The following is a 17153-nucleotide window of genomic DNA, read 5'->3' as shown; positions in this document are numbered from 1 at the left end:
CCGAGAAAACAGCCCATGTAAATATCTGCAGTGATTTCACATCTTGTCAAATCTATCACAAAAGTCTGTCTGTCCATATGTGGAATGCATATCTCGCAAAACGTCCGTCTAATCGGCTTCACACTTTGCATGTGTACTGTAAACAAAGTGCAGTGCAGATTTTGGTGCGACAAGAGACTATAACATCTTCACTGCAGATAAACCAGGCAGGATGAACACAAAGTTTTGTCAGCATAAACTATATATAAAAAGCAAACAAACAATCAAAAAGGTGACAGTTTATTGAGGAGCAGTTTACTCTGACTAATGACAATAAATCTAAAAGTAGACTCCGGAGCATTAACCACAGGGCCAAGAAAACAGCCCCCATTCTAAACAGGAAGGTCAGCAACGATCACTACACTGGTTTGGACCGAACCCAGGTGGAGGTCGGGCCGAGTCGCCGTATTTCCCACAGCGTGTGAAGGCGGCGGCAACATGCTCGGTAACCGGGGCGGGTCCATGTGTGATGGAGCTGGGCGTGGGCTCCCCCGCTCCTCATCCCCGCTCTCCTCTCTCTGTCTGTGGGAGCACATTGTTCAACGCGGGCTCGGTTCACCCACAGAGCCCATGAACGCTCCGGCGCATTGTACCCACTGAAAAACGCAGAAACCGCTGCCCGAGCTGGGAAGAAGAAGCAGAAGCAGAAGAACCAGAAGCAGAAGAAGAAGAAGAAGAAGAAGCTGCGGGAGATAACTGGAGACGACGGGGGAAGCAACAAAAATACACCCAAAAAAACCAACCAAGAAAATTGAGTTTCCTCTTGAAAGATTTGTCCTCTTCCCCGGTGGTGGACCGAGCAAACGTCGCTAATTAGACCCCTGCTTGTCGTAAGTATGCCGGGCACATTCCTGTCTGCCGGGGCCGCGTTGGCTTAAATACATGTCGGCTGTTTTTAAATAAGGTCCCTCTGTGTGTGTGTGTGTGTGTGTGTGTGTGTGTGTGGTTTTTTTTGGGTACATTTGGAGATGACTGCGGTTTTAAACGTGTTAAGCTAGCTCCCTTAACGTTTGTATTCACGCCCCGGCGTTAACGCTAGCTACACCAACCCCATGCTAGCTCCTGCACCCATTTACTACACGTATTACGGAATATGTGATTTTATAAATATGTATCAACACATCGTGTTGTTTTCTGTCGGGGTCCCTGTTGATAGCCAGAGCCATTTGGGGTGTAGGAACTCAGCCTATGGAGGGACTCTCATTAGCCCGCTGTGGATTTTTTTTTTTTTTTTTTTCTTTTAACCTCCCGTCACATGTGGATAATCGAAAGTAAACGCACGTAAATGAACACGTCTTCACCGGAGGGCTTCATTTCGGTTTGTGTCCCCGGGCGGAGACCGTGTTGAGTGCGAGGCTGCAGCCGCCGACAGTGTCCACTCAGACGGGCAGGGTGACGCCCCGTCACACCGAGTCAAACCGAACGTATCACTGCGGAAGTCAGATTCCATTACAAGGCGTTTATGAAGCTGACAGGGATTAGTTCGTACTCCGGAGGATGGTACAGCTGCTGAGAGTGAAAGCGAGGAAAAAGAAAGCGAATGGCCCATCGGTCAGGTTACAGCCATGACACAACAACAACACGATTAATTCATCCCGAGCTGACAACAGGCTTGTGTGTGTCGTTGTGTCCATTGTAAAATCGACTAAAACAGTAGAACCAAAACTTAAGTTGGGGTCCCCATTGAAAATCAGTCAGAGTGGTTTGTTCTTTTCTGTAATGTTGTCTTTCCTGGCTTCTACTTTCATATCATTTTTCTGTGCATAACTTATTGTATCCATTGTGGTATCAACTCATTGTAAGTAGAAGTAAAATCATCTAAACGAAAGTCCTCATAGACAACAAAGCAGTGAATGTTTTGTTCGTTTTTTGGCTTAAAAATGCCACTGACAGATTCATTTCATATCTTTTTTTATCCACCTTAACATCGCTGTCTCTTATTATAGCATCATATTTGAGTGACATTTTGTGGCGAGCTTGCGTAGAAGAAAATGTCATAGAGACAAATAATGTGATTCTGGCTCACGATCTGCACCCGATACACCACAGGACAGCAAGAAGGATATCTGACATGGATTTGTCACAACTCTTTAGTGATTGAAAAGAAAGCACTGATGTGTCATTGGCCATCAGTCCGATTCTAGCCATAGTGGCTGCTGCACAAAACAATTAATTCATCCCTAGCTGACAACAGTGTTTGTCAGAATCCATTGTGTTATCAACTCATTGTAAAAAAAGTAGAACTAAAACCATCTAAGCGAAGGCCCTCATAGAAAACAAAGCAAAGAGAGTTTTGTTCTGTTGTACACTGTCAAATCTTTGGCATGTAATTGTCACTGACTGATTCATATCTTATTTTATCAAGCTTAACATCACTGTTGCTTATTATAGCATCATATTTGAGTGACATGTCGTGGTTGGCTTGCGTGGAAGAAAATGGATTGGGACAAATATTTCGAATTTAGGCGAACGCCCTGAACCCCCATATTCCACAAGACAACAAGAAGGATGTCTGACATGGATTAGTTTCTACTCTGGAAAATGTTACAAGTGTAAAGTGACCACTCAAAGCTCTTTACAGTACAGTTTCGCCATTCACAGATTCGCACACACACATCAAACAGTGCATCTATGTGCAAGTGGAATTATTTGGGTTCAGTATCTTGCCCAAAGACAGTTTGGCAAGCGGAATAGGGTAGGCAGGGATCAAACCGCCGACCTTCTGGTTATTGGACGGCCCACTTGATCTCCTGGGGCGTAGCCGCCCAAATTCACCCCAATATCTCTGTAGCTGATAGTTAATCATTTATTTTAATGTATTGTGGCGAATTAGTGTGGTATTAAGTGGACTGAGATCAAAAGATGGATTTTGTCACCATATTTATAACTGCCACGGAAATACTATCTGTTAATGTGAGTTCTAAGGAGGACATAGAGGGAGTTGAAATAGGTGATTACGCAAGAAAAAATTTCAATGCACACAGACGATACTTCGATACTTTTTTTTCAAAAGTATTCAGGGCTAAAACCAAAATATTAATAAAACTTCGGCTGATTGGCCTATTCATGTTTTAGGTATTGCAATTCCAGAGAAGAATGGATTAGATTTTACAGCCATCAAAGGTAAAAATGTTAACACTTTTTGGTAAAGTCTCTCTGTACTCTACAGATGGGAGAACATTAGATTCCATCAAGGTAGACCAGTGTTCGTCGTTTGAGTTTGACGTCAGCTTCTGTAGTTCTGAGTCAAGGCAGCTGGGAAACAGCTGGAGATAGTCCATGTAGTGATGGAGGTGTAATGTTTATCTGTTGTCCTCTTCTCGGAGCAGCTGGAGCCCGAGTGGTGTCCAGGTGCAAGCCAAAGCAAAACTGACTCTTTTGGATACCAAGATCTTATTAGTGGCTACTTCAATACTGCTTTCACAAATTTAGTTCATGTTTACATGTGAGGAGATGGCAATTTTTGTTTACATGACCCACAGTATGATTTCTGTGGCCCTCTGTGCTTTCACATGCACTCAAACACAACTGGACAAGATTCACTCATTCCTCCGACTGCAGCAAAAGCACAACAACAAAAAAAAAAAAAAGAGGACCACTGATGAGTTTCGGGGTGTTTGGTGTCGGATGATAAGCCTCATGGCTCCTCTAACTGGCAGGCCATTGTGTGGAGGTCAGCTGACCTTTTCATCTGTGCTGCTGCCTCCACCGTCTCACCCTGCCCAACACGCTAAAAGGATGACCCAGTGTGGAAAAGGTCACACGGACCCCAGTGTCTTTTAAGAGCAGCTTGTTTAAGTGTGCACACGTATTCTCTCCAGCATATACTCAGGTTCAACTGAGGTTCTCTATGAGCACAACTGCAGGAGGTACTGTCTTAGATAAGTATTAAGTGGATAGTCCTGTTTAAAATGTGTTATAATCTAACTGGATTTATCACATACACCTAATGATTAATAATTACCTCACTTACTTTTGTTTCATTGGCCTCCGAGAGCAGAACAGTGATTCCCCGGCTGCTTGTCAACACTTATGCTTGGATGCTGTTTAGGAGGATGATGTCATTGGAGAGCTGCAGGAGGGTGCGGTGGGCTATCGGGGCTCTATGATGGGTCTTGGAGTCTCAGTATTCGACCGTGATACCTCCCTAGAGAGGGTCTCCTTACCATCACCGCTCCATTAAAAATCTATTATCTCTGCAGTGGGCATGTGGCTCTGCCAGTATGGATACTTTAACCAATTAAGCACTTAAATGGGGAGCAGAATGCATGTCGGGGGAAGACAGCCGTCCGTGTGCCCTCCTTCTTGCATCATGACATATAAAGTGATGGAGCCGTTTTCCAGGTTACACGGAATCACAGAAAAAAAGTCGAGATTTTTTTATTGACTTTTTCATTATTGATTTCTTCACTTATTTTTCAGTTTCCAGGGTGACTCCCTCCCTTCTGTGGTTTGCTGTGCCCTTGGCATGTAGTAAGAGTAGCCTTCTTGCTCCTTTGCCCCCGCCCCAGCCACTCTCCTTCCATCACCTCTCTCGCTGCTCTGTGCTCGCACCCTCCGTAAGCTGTCATGTAAGATTATCCTCTTGGTCCAAGCGGGGCTCTAGGGTTTCAAAATGAACTGTTAATTTTCCCAGGCTGGAGGTGGCGTGCTATAAATAACTCTAAACACAGACATACTGTGTAGTTCTCTGTGATCAAGAAGGGAGCAGCCATGAAAGATTTTGGGGACCAACTTGTAGACAAGTCTGCAGCTATTGCCTGTTTCAGAGTCATAAACAGTGGTTGAAGGTGCAGAATTTGTCAAAGGAAAATAGAGCATAGTGAGACATCATTGTGGTTGTGTGCATCTTTCTACTGGAGGTATTGTTATTAGTGCTTGTTCATGTCTGTGCACATGTTATTCGTGCACTCATCAATTACAATGTAATATAAAAGAGGAGTATATGGGGGTTATGGCAATGGGACAGGATAACATCTGAGTGCACAGAACAAAAAAACTTTGACAAAAAGTTGCTTAGTCCTTGTATGTGGATAAAATATTTTTAAAAAATTGATGTGCTCTGACTGTGATTTTCCTTTTCTCTATCTACATAAAAGACAACAAGTGGGTCTGAGAAAGCGAGAGCATGTCTGTCAATGATTATTTTTCATATTCATCTCCATATGTGTGTGTGTGTATTATTAATCAGCTGCAGACATGGCCTAGTTTGAGAGGAGATGGAGGGCTGTCTTGTTTTGCCTCCTCCAGTCTTGTGGTTGTGGGCATGAGTTGAATCTGCATTTTAGGCTGTTTATTCCATTCGCTTGGCAGGTGTACACTCGAAATCTGATTATGGAGATGAGACGCTATAACCAACCACGTCAGAGAGCGGTGGGTGTTTGTGAAAGGGCAGGTGTCAGTCTCATTTTGTTTTTATTTGTTTATGCATCCCACTCTTTCCATCTTTACAACTCACCATTTTAATTCCGTCTGTTTTATTGGCATAAAAGTTCATAAGAAAAAGCTTCTATCTAGGGAAGATCTGATTAACCAGTGACTATTACTAATAAAACTGACTTGTTACTATCAGATGAATTAATTTGTGTCATGTTTCTGATCTGAACATGTGGTTCCTGACGAGTCCTGATTTAAATTCCTGCCCTGCCTTGAGCTTGTAGCCCTCAGTGGCCGAAGGTGTTCCAGCATCTGCCTGCCCTGCACCAGTCTCGCACAGCTGCTGTTTATTTGTTTAGAGCAGGTTCTGAGCGGCGACGCTGGCCCTGCGGCTCCACACGGTCTCTGTACTCCGGCCAGGGAAAGCTGCACTGTGTACCAGGTTGATTTATTTACAGTGAGGGAAAAGCAAGCCAAATGTTTGGTCACAGGATTGAGGGGTCGGGATATTTCCCTCCCTGTTGTGCTTGAAAATTATAGACACAGGTTTATTTTACAGGCAAACCGCTGTTTAAATTGTTGAAGGGCCTTCAAAGCTATACCTGTTCCATTGAGGCGAGCAAAGCAAGGGCTTGTGGGATCGAGGATGTGTTGCTGGAACACGTATGTGTGTCTGTGATTGAATGTGTGCAGCTAAATGGCCGTGTCTTCACTGCACCAGTCTGCTTTTTCTGTCAATCATTACCACGAGTGAGCCAGTCTAAGTCTTGGCTAATCTTAGACTGCTGCAGCACAGTTGCACACAAATAACCCAAACAGAGGTTTTTACAGAGGTGCCCACAGTTTCTGTTAACACCCGGAAACAAATTTACTAGCAAGTCTGTTACTTTTCTCCCAGGACTGAAATAACTTTATACGTTTACTTTGCATGTTGTACTTAGACAAAACTTCCCAGAGGCACCTGTTTCTACAAGTCAAGTTTAATATTCACTCCAGCTGTGTGTGTGTGTGTGTGTGTGTGCGTGTGCGTGTGTGTGTGTGTGGGGGGCACGCTCCTTGGGGAAATAAAGCACCAGAGAGAGGGTGTGAGCGTGTTCTGCTCAGTCCAGCGAAGACTGAAGTTCACAGCTCGTCTTGAATGAGCTACATGTAGCCCTGAAGAATGCAAAGAAAAAAGCGTATGTGACCTGAGGTGCTCATGAAAGCCTGACAGATTGATAACACACTGTAGCAGGTGGTGCAGGTTAGTGTTTTTCCTCTGAAGCTCACTTCAGGAACATTCAGCAAAGTGAGACACTGTCAATGAGTTGTGATGTTAAACCCAACGTGACCTTTTCTTTACTCTGAACCGCAAGACATGAGAAAGTCTGCTTTTGAGGAATTTAGGGTGTGTTGGGTGTAAGGGTGGTTTCTTGTTAAATTTATGGTCACGTGAATTCAAAATATAATAGTGTAAACACATCTGGAGCAGAGTCTTTGCTCGCTACTGTCAAAACAGAAAGTGAAATTTAACTTGAGTTATTTTTAGAGATACAGGAATTCCCAGTGATTTCCTGTATGTCATTGGAGGTAATATCTAATATTAAGGCTGAACAGTTATTTGTTCAATAATAATTTGGCCAAATACAATATGAAAATCAGAGGAGCAGCAGTGCGGTTTATACAGAGATTCCTCAGCCTAAAATTCATCTTCTTTTGACCAAGAAAAATACTCTTGTGAGGCAGATAATTGATTTTTATTTATCAGTGAAAATTAAATGAAAAAATTACCATTCTCACTAAAATATCTATCAAAATAATCTGAAGTTTTTTCATAACGTCCAGCCCTCGATGACATAACTATGATGACCTCACCTGACAGCTCGTTGTTGTCCGTATATAACTGCAGCTGTAACCGTGGCAGGCTCCTGCGGTTGCTATGGGCCTCCAGCTTACTTTACTTGTGGCTGGCTGTAGGTTTGGTCACACTAGTTCTGGCTTGTATTGGATTCAGTCTTGTGAAAGTCTTGTTGTCGCTTAAGCACTGACTCATCGTGCCTTCCACTGGGCTGGTGTCCGGTCATGTTAAGGTCATTGGTTTTTTTTTGCAATAAGTTGAGTCACACTTAGCCACTGTATGTAGTGGAAACACCCATATGACTACACTCTACCAGTTGACGCAACATGCCTGGAATTTCACTGGCCAGTAGTGTTGCAGGGTGCTCGGTGTATTTGTGTACCTTTTTGTGGGCTTGTGTCCATGCATGTTTATACATGTGTGCTTCCAGCTTACTCGATAGTTCAAACTGATAACACAATTAACACAAGCTTTTCTGCTAAATTCCCACATTTACTGAGGACACCTCGTCGACATCATATAGTTTAAGAATACATATCTGAAGCCGAAATGCCCCAAATTGACCATTACTTAGCTGAAGTTTGCATTCCCTTGCAAAGGTTAAAGCAGGGTAAATACGGTTAGAATGGCAACTGACTCAAAAGCATTTGAAATATGTTGGTGTCACTAAATTTGGGAGATTGTGTGTCTCCAGTTCACACATAAAGATTTGCTGTGTTTATCTCTAAGTGATCAACCAATGTCAGAAGCTGAAATTAAATCCTTTTACATAACTGTTTCCTAACTGTGAATTCTCAAATACGTTTTTTTTTTTATAATTTAGCAGAACTTTGTATTCCAATACTGTTCAAAATGCGACTGTAAATTTTACCTATAGGAGCTGCTTTACTTTATCATTCTCGTTTTCAAATACCCAAGATCCATACATTCTTGTTAAAGGTATTGTTTCCCCGTGTAAGTTTTAGCCTTCAGAAAATGGACATCACTTATGTTTTCTCAAGAGACTGACATGTTTCTTTAATAAAATGCTTTGATTTATGCTTGGGGTTTAGACTAGACCTATTAAGTGCGTTCAGTGGGTCCACAGAGGGCAACCGAAGGTACACCTGGAGTCATAAAATCCTCTTTTAGGCCTCTTGTTCTGTTGCTTTGGATTAATCCCTGTGAAATAACCAGGGCAAAACGACCACTAACATGGCACCCGGCAAAAACCCAACGTTGTTAGCAATAGGGAACTGATTTATTATTGAAATTATTATTGAAATAGGGATGTGCAGGTTCTCGTAGTAGTGTAGTGCTTTTAAAAAATTCTATTCAGTGATATTTTGTAATAGCTGTGTGTTTGTGTTTTCTTGTTATCTGACAGCACTGGCTCTGGTGTCTATCACCTTGGGTTCAAAAGAGACATGAGTAATGTGAAGCCTGAGTGATGAGGATCAGTCTGCCTGTGTCATGCCCCTCCTCTCCCCCCCCCCCCCCCTATCGTTCCCTCTCATATACACACACACTCTGCTGCTAACACTGAGCGGGAGAGGATTGGAACATTGAGTACCTTCAGCACATTTTTCACATTCCCCTTTGAGGGTCTCAACCTCAGCCCCCACTACAGACACACATATGCACACACACACACACACAAACCACTAATGTTTCTCTAGGCAATAATGGCTACATGTAAGTTTTGTCAGTACAGGTGGCTTTGAACCGCATCATGGCAGAGAATATCTCCTCAAACCTGTGTGTGTCACTGGTTCTGATAATGTGTATGTCTATGTATTATTTTTGTCAGTGTGCTAACCTGCACCTTCTCCCTTTCTTCTCTCCAGCAGTGGTGCGTGTGGTGAGCAGCAGCGGAAAAGATGACGGAGTATAAGCTGGTGGTGGTGGGAGCTGGAGGCGTGGGCAAGAGTGCACTCACCATCCAGCTCATCCAGAACCACTTTGTGGATGAATATGACCCCACCATAGAGGTGCGGCCCTCTTCTGCATGTTCTACACACTGTTCTTGTTGAAGGCCACAGAAGGGTTGAGCATATTCTTTAAAAAGAAAGTTCCTTCCTGCCAAACTCATGTCACTGCTGAACAATATCGTCTAAACCCTGAGACAGCTCAGTCTAAACTAAGTTAATGTAATTAGATAAATGTAATTCTTCCAAATGGTCAGGCTGGGATGAAATTTCTAATTTTGTTTAAAGAAGAAATATTTACACTGCCCTTCTTTGTTATTTTTGTGTTTTCATGAAAATAGGACATTGCAGAGAGTAGAGGGAATCGAGTGAGACTGTTTTCCCCTCTCTTTTCTCTCCTGGTCTCCCTCTGTCTCCACTCTCTCCCTCTCTTTCTCACCACGCCTGCCTCTGGCCAGACAATGTCCTTTTTGTGTATTTGCATTCCTGGCCCCTATGCTCTAACAAACAAAGGGACAGCACTCCATGTTTTTGTGGCTGTGTGTTGGAAGGCTAAACATTGGCTCGGATACCCTGCTCCTCTGATCTCTTCATGGTCATTTGACCCGGAAGAGGACAGGGAGTTGAAAACAGATATAAACTTAATACATGTGACATCATCAGTGGTGGTCCCACAGTGGCCTCAAATCCCACCTTATCTGTTTTAGGTCAGATTTTTGAGGATTGCTCATTCACACAGCTCACTAGTGTCTTCACCACCTCTAAAGCTGCTTTCAGAAATGCACTGAACTCTGGATAATTTCGGACGAATATCCAGAGTTCAGTGCATTTCTGAAAGGGGCTGTATGTGATAATGTAAATTTCTGAGTGGACATTCTCCAGAGTTTTTCCAGCCAGTCCTTAAGTAAAAACTCTGGTGAATCTGGTGAGAATACAGCGTGGGTGCGCTGCTGACATGTCTAACACATGACAGATGCTAAACTAAAGAAAACAAAAAGAATACAAATATCTCAGGATACAAACGAGGTGCCATACATGAAGAAGACACTGAAAAAGATATCGACTTGGAAAGACAACAAGAGCTTTTGGTGATATGGGCTGATGAGAGTGTAGATGTGCAGTAAAACAAAAGCAGAATTTATGTGTTATGCTCTTCCCAGACGTCACCCCTCACCTGAACACACCAGTAGATTTTCCTGTTCTGATCACGTCTAACCTGCAGAATCTCCTGGTGCAAATGTGAAAGGCAAAGTTGTTCCTTCTTTTTCCTGCAGGACTCGTACCGGAAACAAGTTGTGATTGACGGGGAGACCTGCCTGTTGGACATCCTGGACACTGCAGGTCAGGAGGAGTACAGCGCCATGAGGGACCAGTACATGAGGACAGGGGAGGGTTTCCTGTGTGTCTTTGCCATCAACAACACCAAGTCTTTTGAGGACATTCACCAGTACAGGTGTGTACGTGTGAAAGAAAGACGCAGAGCAGAAGCCATCACAAGTTATGAGACAAGACATTGTTATTGAGCATGATGTGATCTACTGGCGAGGTAACAGACCAGTCATGATGGGGTTCAGACACAGAATCCTTTCTGTTCTCCTCTAAGGTTCAGTGCAGAGTGTGTGTGTGTGTGTGTGTGTGTGTGTGTGTGTTAGAGGGACTCCCGTTGGGCTCTGGAGGGAGAGGGGTGTGTATTCGTGTGTGTGCCAGCTCTCTGCAGCAGTGGGTTGATGTCATGCTGTAGCGTTTAACACGGCTTAGCCCCCAACTGAAGGATTACAGCATGAAGCCAATGAAATCGATCCTGACTCAATTAGAGGAGCGGGGAGAGGTAGCACTCCCAAGGACAGGGAAGGAGAAGTATGTGTGTGTGCGTAGATGGAGATGACAGTGTGTTCTCTATCTTTGCCTTATTCTGTCTCTCTCATCGCATCCGACACCCACTTGCCAGTCATGCACAAGGCGAGTGAGAGGCTGCGTATTTACTTTGCCATCTCCTCTACAGTTTTTGCAGTGTTTATTACACACACATTCGTTTGACTTTCTGCCATTGCAGCTTAGCCTGCTCTGGCCACAGCTTTAACTAAACTTATGGTGTCTCTGTGCAGTGTGTGAAAGCATTCATGGATCTTGGGCTGCATGCTAGAATAGGTGCTGGCCCGGTTGGAGTTATTTAAATATCTCATCAATTTTGTGCACCTGGAAGAGGTTATCATGTCTGCTGTGACATGGCGACAGTGTGGTGGTTAGCAGCATCAGCAGTGTTGACTGCAGATGGGCTGGGTTCACTGTGGTGGATGCATCCTGCTGCACTGTGGCTGAGGGAGAAAGGGCTGAGCTGATTGATCTGACCCACTCCTCTCGCTCAGTTCCCCCTGGCTGCCTGGCATTTGGCGCTGGCTGCTGTAATGATGAGGTAATGCTGTTCGCAGCCTGCCTGTTGTCCATCCCTCCCCCTCCTTCCCTTCCTCTCCGGCTCCCTCCTTCAGCAGTGCAGCACAGCCCAGCACCAGCGGGCCCTGGCTCTTCCTCAGGGTCCTAGAGCTCCCTGGGTGGTTCGCTGCTGTTGTTTATGAAACTGGGAGGTTTCCAACCAAGAGAGATGTCACTGTGATTAAATGCAGCGCCGAGATGGTTTAAGGAAATTGCATTCATTTTGCAAAATGAAACACCACTCATCACATTTTCCTGTTTTGAAATTCACAGAGAACAGATTAAACGTGTAAAGGACTCAGACGACGTTCCCATGGTGCTTGTCGGAAACAAATGTGACCTCCCCGCGCGCACGGTGGACACAAGGCAAGCCCAGGAACTCGCCCGCTCCTACGGCATCCCTTACATCGAGACCTCTGCCAAGACACGACAGGTAGGTAGCGAACAAGAAGCCCACACACCCACATTCTGTACGAGCACAGTCATGGAAGCATCTGTCTCTTTCTCTGTCACACACAAACACAGCTATAAACTTACAAATTTGCCCAATTTTTCCCACCATCCCTCACAAATCCTAAATATCCAGATTTTATGGATACTCCACTCAAAAAGTGTCCCAGTATAAGCCATGTAAAATATGTTATTTTGTCCATTTGTCTGTCTGAGTTATGTATCCACGCACATGAAGGCAAGTGAAAGGCCCCACGGTGTGATGTGATGTGATTTGTGTTGCTGGGAACATTTTATTATGCCGCAGGCAGTGACTCATAGCCAGGTTACCTTGGTTTGAGAACAGAGCTACAGTATTTGAAAGGCCTCGTAAGGACAAGTCACTGCACAGCTCCCACTCTCACACTTGATGTAGGTACATACAGTCATTCATTCATTCAAAAGCTAGATTATGCAAAAGAACTAAGCGATAACTTCGTCATTTTGATTTCTTGATTGAGGGTGAAATGATCAGGGTTGCCATGGTAATGTTGCGAAACCTCTGGATTGTTAGCGTACTCGACTTATAATTTACCAGAAGTGTCCAGATCTTGCTGAAGCCGTTTGTTGTGTCTGTGTGTGTTTGCAGGGAGTGGAGGACGCCTTCTACACACTGGTCAGAGAGATCAGACAGCATAAACTGAGGAAGCTGAACCCACCTGACGAGAGCGGTCAGGACTGTATGAGCTGTCGCTGTGTGGTATCGTGATGCAGGTGAGACATTTCTCCCAAAAATCTTCTTGTGCCATGTCTCAAAGTTTTCTGTACAGTATGTCTTTTTATAAACATTGTATGAATCACATGTATAAAAAAACAAACACTTGATCTCCATTCACCCTTTAAGACCTCGGGCGCCAAATAAAAAGCCACACTAAAACCTGGGTTTTCTCAAGAGCTGACAGAATTGCCATCGTTTACAAAAACTGAAGCAGATAGAGACACAAAATAGCTTAAACATTTGGTTTTTATTGTAAGTCATTGTCTTTTCCCTAAAGTTAATGAAAATGTTTTTAAAGAACCAATAAAGCTGACAATCTTGCAGAAATTCCTCCTCAAACATGTCTCTCACCCACTGAGCCTTGGTCAGCAGGCACATCATCTGGGTCTGAATTGTCTTTAATTGCTATTTTCAATGTTGCTTTTGTCAATAAATCTGTCTGTAATTGTCTGAAACGCAACTTTTAAAACTTCTCTGTTGGCATATAGCATTTCAATGAATCACAATGTATTTCATCAGTCACATTCTTGAAAACGATGAAATCATGTTAATAATGCCCACGCCTCATTCGGCTCTAAAGGGAGAATCATGCAAACGTTGCTCCTGTTCTTAAAGCTTTATACACATGTTGCATATACCTCAGTAACAACAATCTAACTAACTTCTGTCCGCCTCTTGTGTCCCCAGCTGACAGTGGGACGTTGAGAATAAATGCTACAGCGTGTAGTGGCAGCATGGACTTAAAGGCAGGAAGATAAAAACAACTCAATGATGAAATATAAACTTTTTCAAAAAGAGGACGATTGAAGCAAACACGCTCTCGAGGAAACCACCAGAGCTGACTGAACCATAGACCTTTTATGGAAAGGAGGATTTTTGGATTGTTGCCTATTAACTGGCTGGCTGAACAAGCCTGGTCTGGTCCCTTTTTTGTTTCTTTTCGGTCCATTCGTCGGACCTGTGAGCAACACCACTAATGACTCTTTGTCAACTCCAGTGCGGCCTCGCTGGGTAGCTCCACACGTTTTCTGCTAACTTATTGTTTTCAGTCTCAACACTGGTCTTAAAGGGGGTGTCACCAACCGCCCTCCTACATTTGCCTAATCCCGCTCCCCTTTGCCTGACCACTGGAAGGACCGACTGACTGAAATGGAAAGGACTGGAATGGACAATTAGTTACCCTAACAGCTCTTACATGAATTTACATCTCCACCTGACTCCGCCTGCCTTTGGTTTCCCCCCGATTGGCTTCGTCATACTGATTACCGGGGGTGGAGGTTGACATGGGAACGACTATTATTTGTCATTGTTGTTTAACAGTTAGCCTAGCTGTAAAGGTCTTTTTGATTTTGTTTTTGATATGGAACATTTTTGGTGATTGGAGGATTTTGAAAGTCCCTGAGCACTATGTGAGCGAGGGTGTTTGTTTCCAACGACGCCTGGTGTGACTTTTTTTTTCCATGACTTGCCTGACATAGAAGTTCTTTTTCAGGGTAGATATCTCAAATGGAAAATATAGAGATAGATGAATTTCAAGAATTCAGCTGCCTTCTCTCCTTGCAGATGTTTCTTTGCTAAGAGTTGTCTTTGTGAATTAATAATAATAGTAACAGCTAGTGTACGTAGGTTCTGGTGCAATAGGATTCTTAACTGTCCAATGAACACAAAGTATTGGGAATAAACCACCTCTCATGACTACTTATTTTCCTGTTTTACTTCGGTTGAGGTACAGTGCATGAAAATGTAGTTGTCATCATTGCAGTTGCAGGAGAGGCTACCTGTAGATATGGATGAACGCAGATTGTGGTGTTAGGTGATTTTCTTTCCAGCTTTCTTTCCAGTAACTGCAGAGCGTGTATAACTTATTTACTACATGATGATTACAGTTAGTTTTTAGATTTTCCAAGGATCGCTCCTTGTGGTTAATACGGCTCAGGATAAGGTGGGGGGGTCCGGTAAGGGTCTCCTCAGTCCTGGGACAGTCCTGGAAACCAGGGCTACGGATGTCACCAGAAAGCTTCGCAGAGCGTAATGCACAAGTCCTGCCTCACTTCCGTTTTCCCCTCACGCCACGCTATCCTCAAAACTACTCCTCTGTCACTGCAACCTCAGCTCTTCAAAGACACAAATACAGGTCAGGTGCTAATCATGTCACAACCATATATATCCTTTATATGTGGGGCTGTTGTGCATAGTAAGCGGTGGATGTTGGGTTAACTTAGCTTTGCTTTTTTTTTTTAACACTGACTATCTCGTGCTCTCCACAACTGCATTAACTTGCTGCCTAAATGAAAAAAAGATTGCTCTGTGTTCACTTGGCCTTATGTTATCTAGTTTGTACCTCATGTGTGCAGCAAGCTCTACCTGAGATGATTATAATGTTCTGTTTGCTGCATTGTTTTGTTCATGTTTTATTGTGTGCAACTGAAAAAAGATATAGAGGTGTGTTGAGTTTAGACATGCACTGTACAGAAATTAAAAGACAGGACAAGCCCATAAAAACACTACACTGATTATTATTATTATTTTTTTAAATAGAGGGGGGGGGGGGGGGGGGGGGGGGGGGGGGTTGTTCTCTGTAAAAAGCATGTGAATGTGATCCTGTTTAACACGACTGAAAAACAAAACAAATTAAAGCGAATTCTTTCAGACAACGTCCAGTACAAGCCAAGTTGTCTTGCTCTCATGTTCATGGAGTTTGATTCCTGTTCCTTTGGAATATATGATGTTAATTAACACAAATTATTACAGTTAATACACATTTTACTTTCACAGTTTTGAGAATTGGTCATGTATAATAACGTTCCAAACACTGGAGGCAGATTTTGGCAACAACCTTTTAGATGCAAACCTTAAAAATATCCCGCGCCTCCTCCTCTTCCTCCTCCTTCATGAAAGATGTCAAATGTTATTTTGCCACTGCCTCATTTCAACAGAATTTTTATTTTGTATTGATTTTGTACAGGTAAAGTGATTCTTTTTCCATACATAACATTGCTTAAAAATATGACCAGTCTAGTTAATGTGTGGATGATAGTGGTCAAGTTGTTTTTTATGGGTTCATTTCTCTGCTTAGACGACAGATATGAACTGTGAATGTGTTGGAGTCTTTAGATATTGTTTGCGAGAAGCCTTGTGTTTAAAAGAAATTTACAATACTGAAATAATGCGGGAGTTGGTCCATTCCTTTGGGGGGCTGTGTTGTTCCTAACTTTTATTTTTCACCCGTTGTACTCAAAAACTTTTAATGGAAAAAGAAGAAGAAGAAGAGTTCGTAACATGTAATTACAGTCCGAATAGTGTGCTTGTCATCTCCCCGTCGACCTTTAAACAAAACATTCATAATAATACCATAGAATTCCAAAAAGATCTATGCATTCAAATTCCCATCACATTAGAATATCAGCGTCATGTTTCCACGGTGATACTCTAGCCAGCAAACCACAAGTATATGTGTCAGAAAACCTGGCGAGCATGACAAAGACTGTACGGACCATTGGGAGTTTTGCACAAGGAATACAGTGTGCTCAAGGGCTCATTTCTCCCCCTTGCAAACTGTGGAATGGAGGCGTGGAAGGAATTTGTGAAAATGTCAACTGTTTAGCTATTTAAGATGTATTTACTCTTTAAAAAAAATGTGGCAAATGTATTGCAGGACAGGAATAAAGATGTTAAAGATGAAACCGTGTCTTGAACTTTCAACCGTCACACTTTACATCAAGTTCCTCCCAAATGTAAGATTTGCTGCCACCTACAGGCTGCTTTGTGTATTGTTTTTTAAGTATTAACAGCATCGATGAATAATTTTATATATTTCTTTTTTACAAAAATGGCTTAACTGATTTCCCACCCAGTATAAATAATAGATTCAGAAAGGTATTGTCCCTGCTTGCCTGGCAGGATCGTAATGTATGGGTTAAATTGTAATCAACACAATGTGGGAAGTACAGGGCGTGATGAAGGTTCAGAGGACGCTCATAAATCTTGTGTTTGCACATGAGTTTTACCGTCAGCAGAGCTGTTCATAGGAAATTTTACTGTAGATTGTACACGTGAACTGGGCACACCTATCTCACTTTGAAACTTAGCAAAACAATTATATATATATATGGACAAAAAAGTTCCTCACCAGTGACCACGTTTTTTTTGTCCCACTTAATCGGGGCCTTGGTATTGCCTCAATATTTGGAAGATATTTGTCTCGCGACACTTTAGTGTATAAGCAACTTCTGAGTTATTAAAAGAAAACAACTAGTTCATGGAAAGGATGGAGTCAGGAAATACTGCACTCTGAGTAAGCACCTCAACACGGCATTATTACGAGGAAGTAATTTTATTTTATTGTCTAATAATATAT

General features: G+C 42.9%; 1 protein-coding gene across 2 annotated transcripts; it reads left to right on the top strand.

Moving 5' to 3' along the window:
* The first annotated feature begins 517 nt into the window (after positions 1-517).
* Positions 518-16479, top strand: LOC117763573 (GTPase HRas). Of its 2 annotated transcripts, none has more exons than XM_034588795.1 (6): positions 518-869; positions 9082-9222; positions 10434-10612; positions 11863-12022; positions 12668-12792; positions 13484-16479. In XM_034588795.1, exons 2-5 carry the CDS (start codon positions 9112-9114, stop codon positions 12785-12787), a joined length of 570 nt encoding a protein of 189 aa, XP_034444686.1. In that variant the 5' UTR covers positions 518-869; positions 9082-9111; the 3' UTR covers positions 12788-12792; positions 13484-16479. The 2 variants fall into 2 exon arrangements, with proteins under 2 accessions (XP_034444686.1, XP_034444685.1); XM_034588794.1 differs by having other exon boundaries at positions 520-869; positions 9079-9222.
* The last annotated feature ends 674 nt before the right edge of the window (positions 16480-17153 follow it).

The sequence above is a fragment of the Hippoglossus hippoglossus genome, chromosome 6 (assembly GCF_009819705.1).
Source record: "Hippoglossus hippoglossus isolate fHipHip1 chromosome 6, fHipHip1.pri, whole genome shotgun sequence".
NCBI classification, from domain to species: domain Eukaryota; kingdom Metazoa; phylum Chordata; class Actinopteri; order Pleuronectiformes; family Pleuronectidae; genus Hippoglossus; species Hippoglossus hippoglossus.
The sequence above is the reverse complement of the archived record's forward strand: the minus strand, read 5'-3'. Positions and strand labels throughout refer to the sequence as shown.

Bases quoted from the DNA above. Each gene is read 5' to 3' on its own strand.
- LOC117763573 (XM_034588795.1), top strand. From the start codon at position 9,112: ATGACGGAGTATAAGCTGGTGGTGGTGGGAGCTGGAGGCGTGGGCAAG. The intron at 9,223-10,433 runs GTGCGGCCCTCT...TTTTTCCTGCAG, and splicing joins AATATGACCCCACCATAGAG to GACTCGTACCGGAAACAAGT. The intron at 12,023-12,667 runs GTAGGTAGCGAA...GTGTGTTTGCAG, and splicing joins CCTCTGCCAAGACACGACAG to GGAGTGGAGGACGCCTTCTA.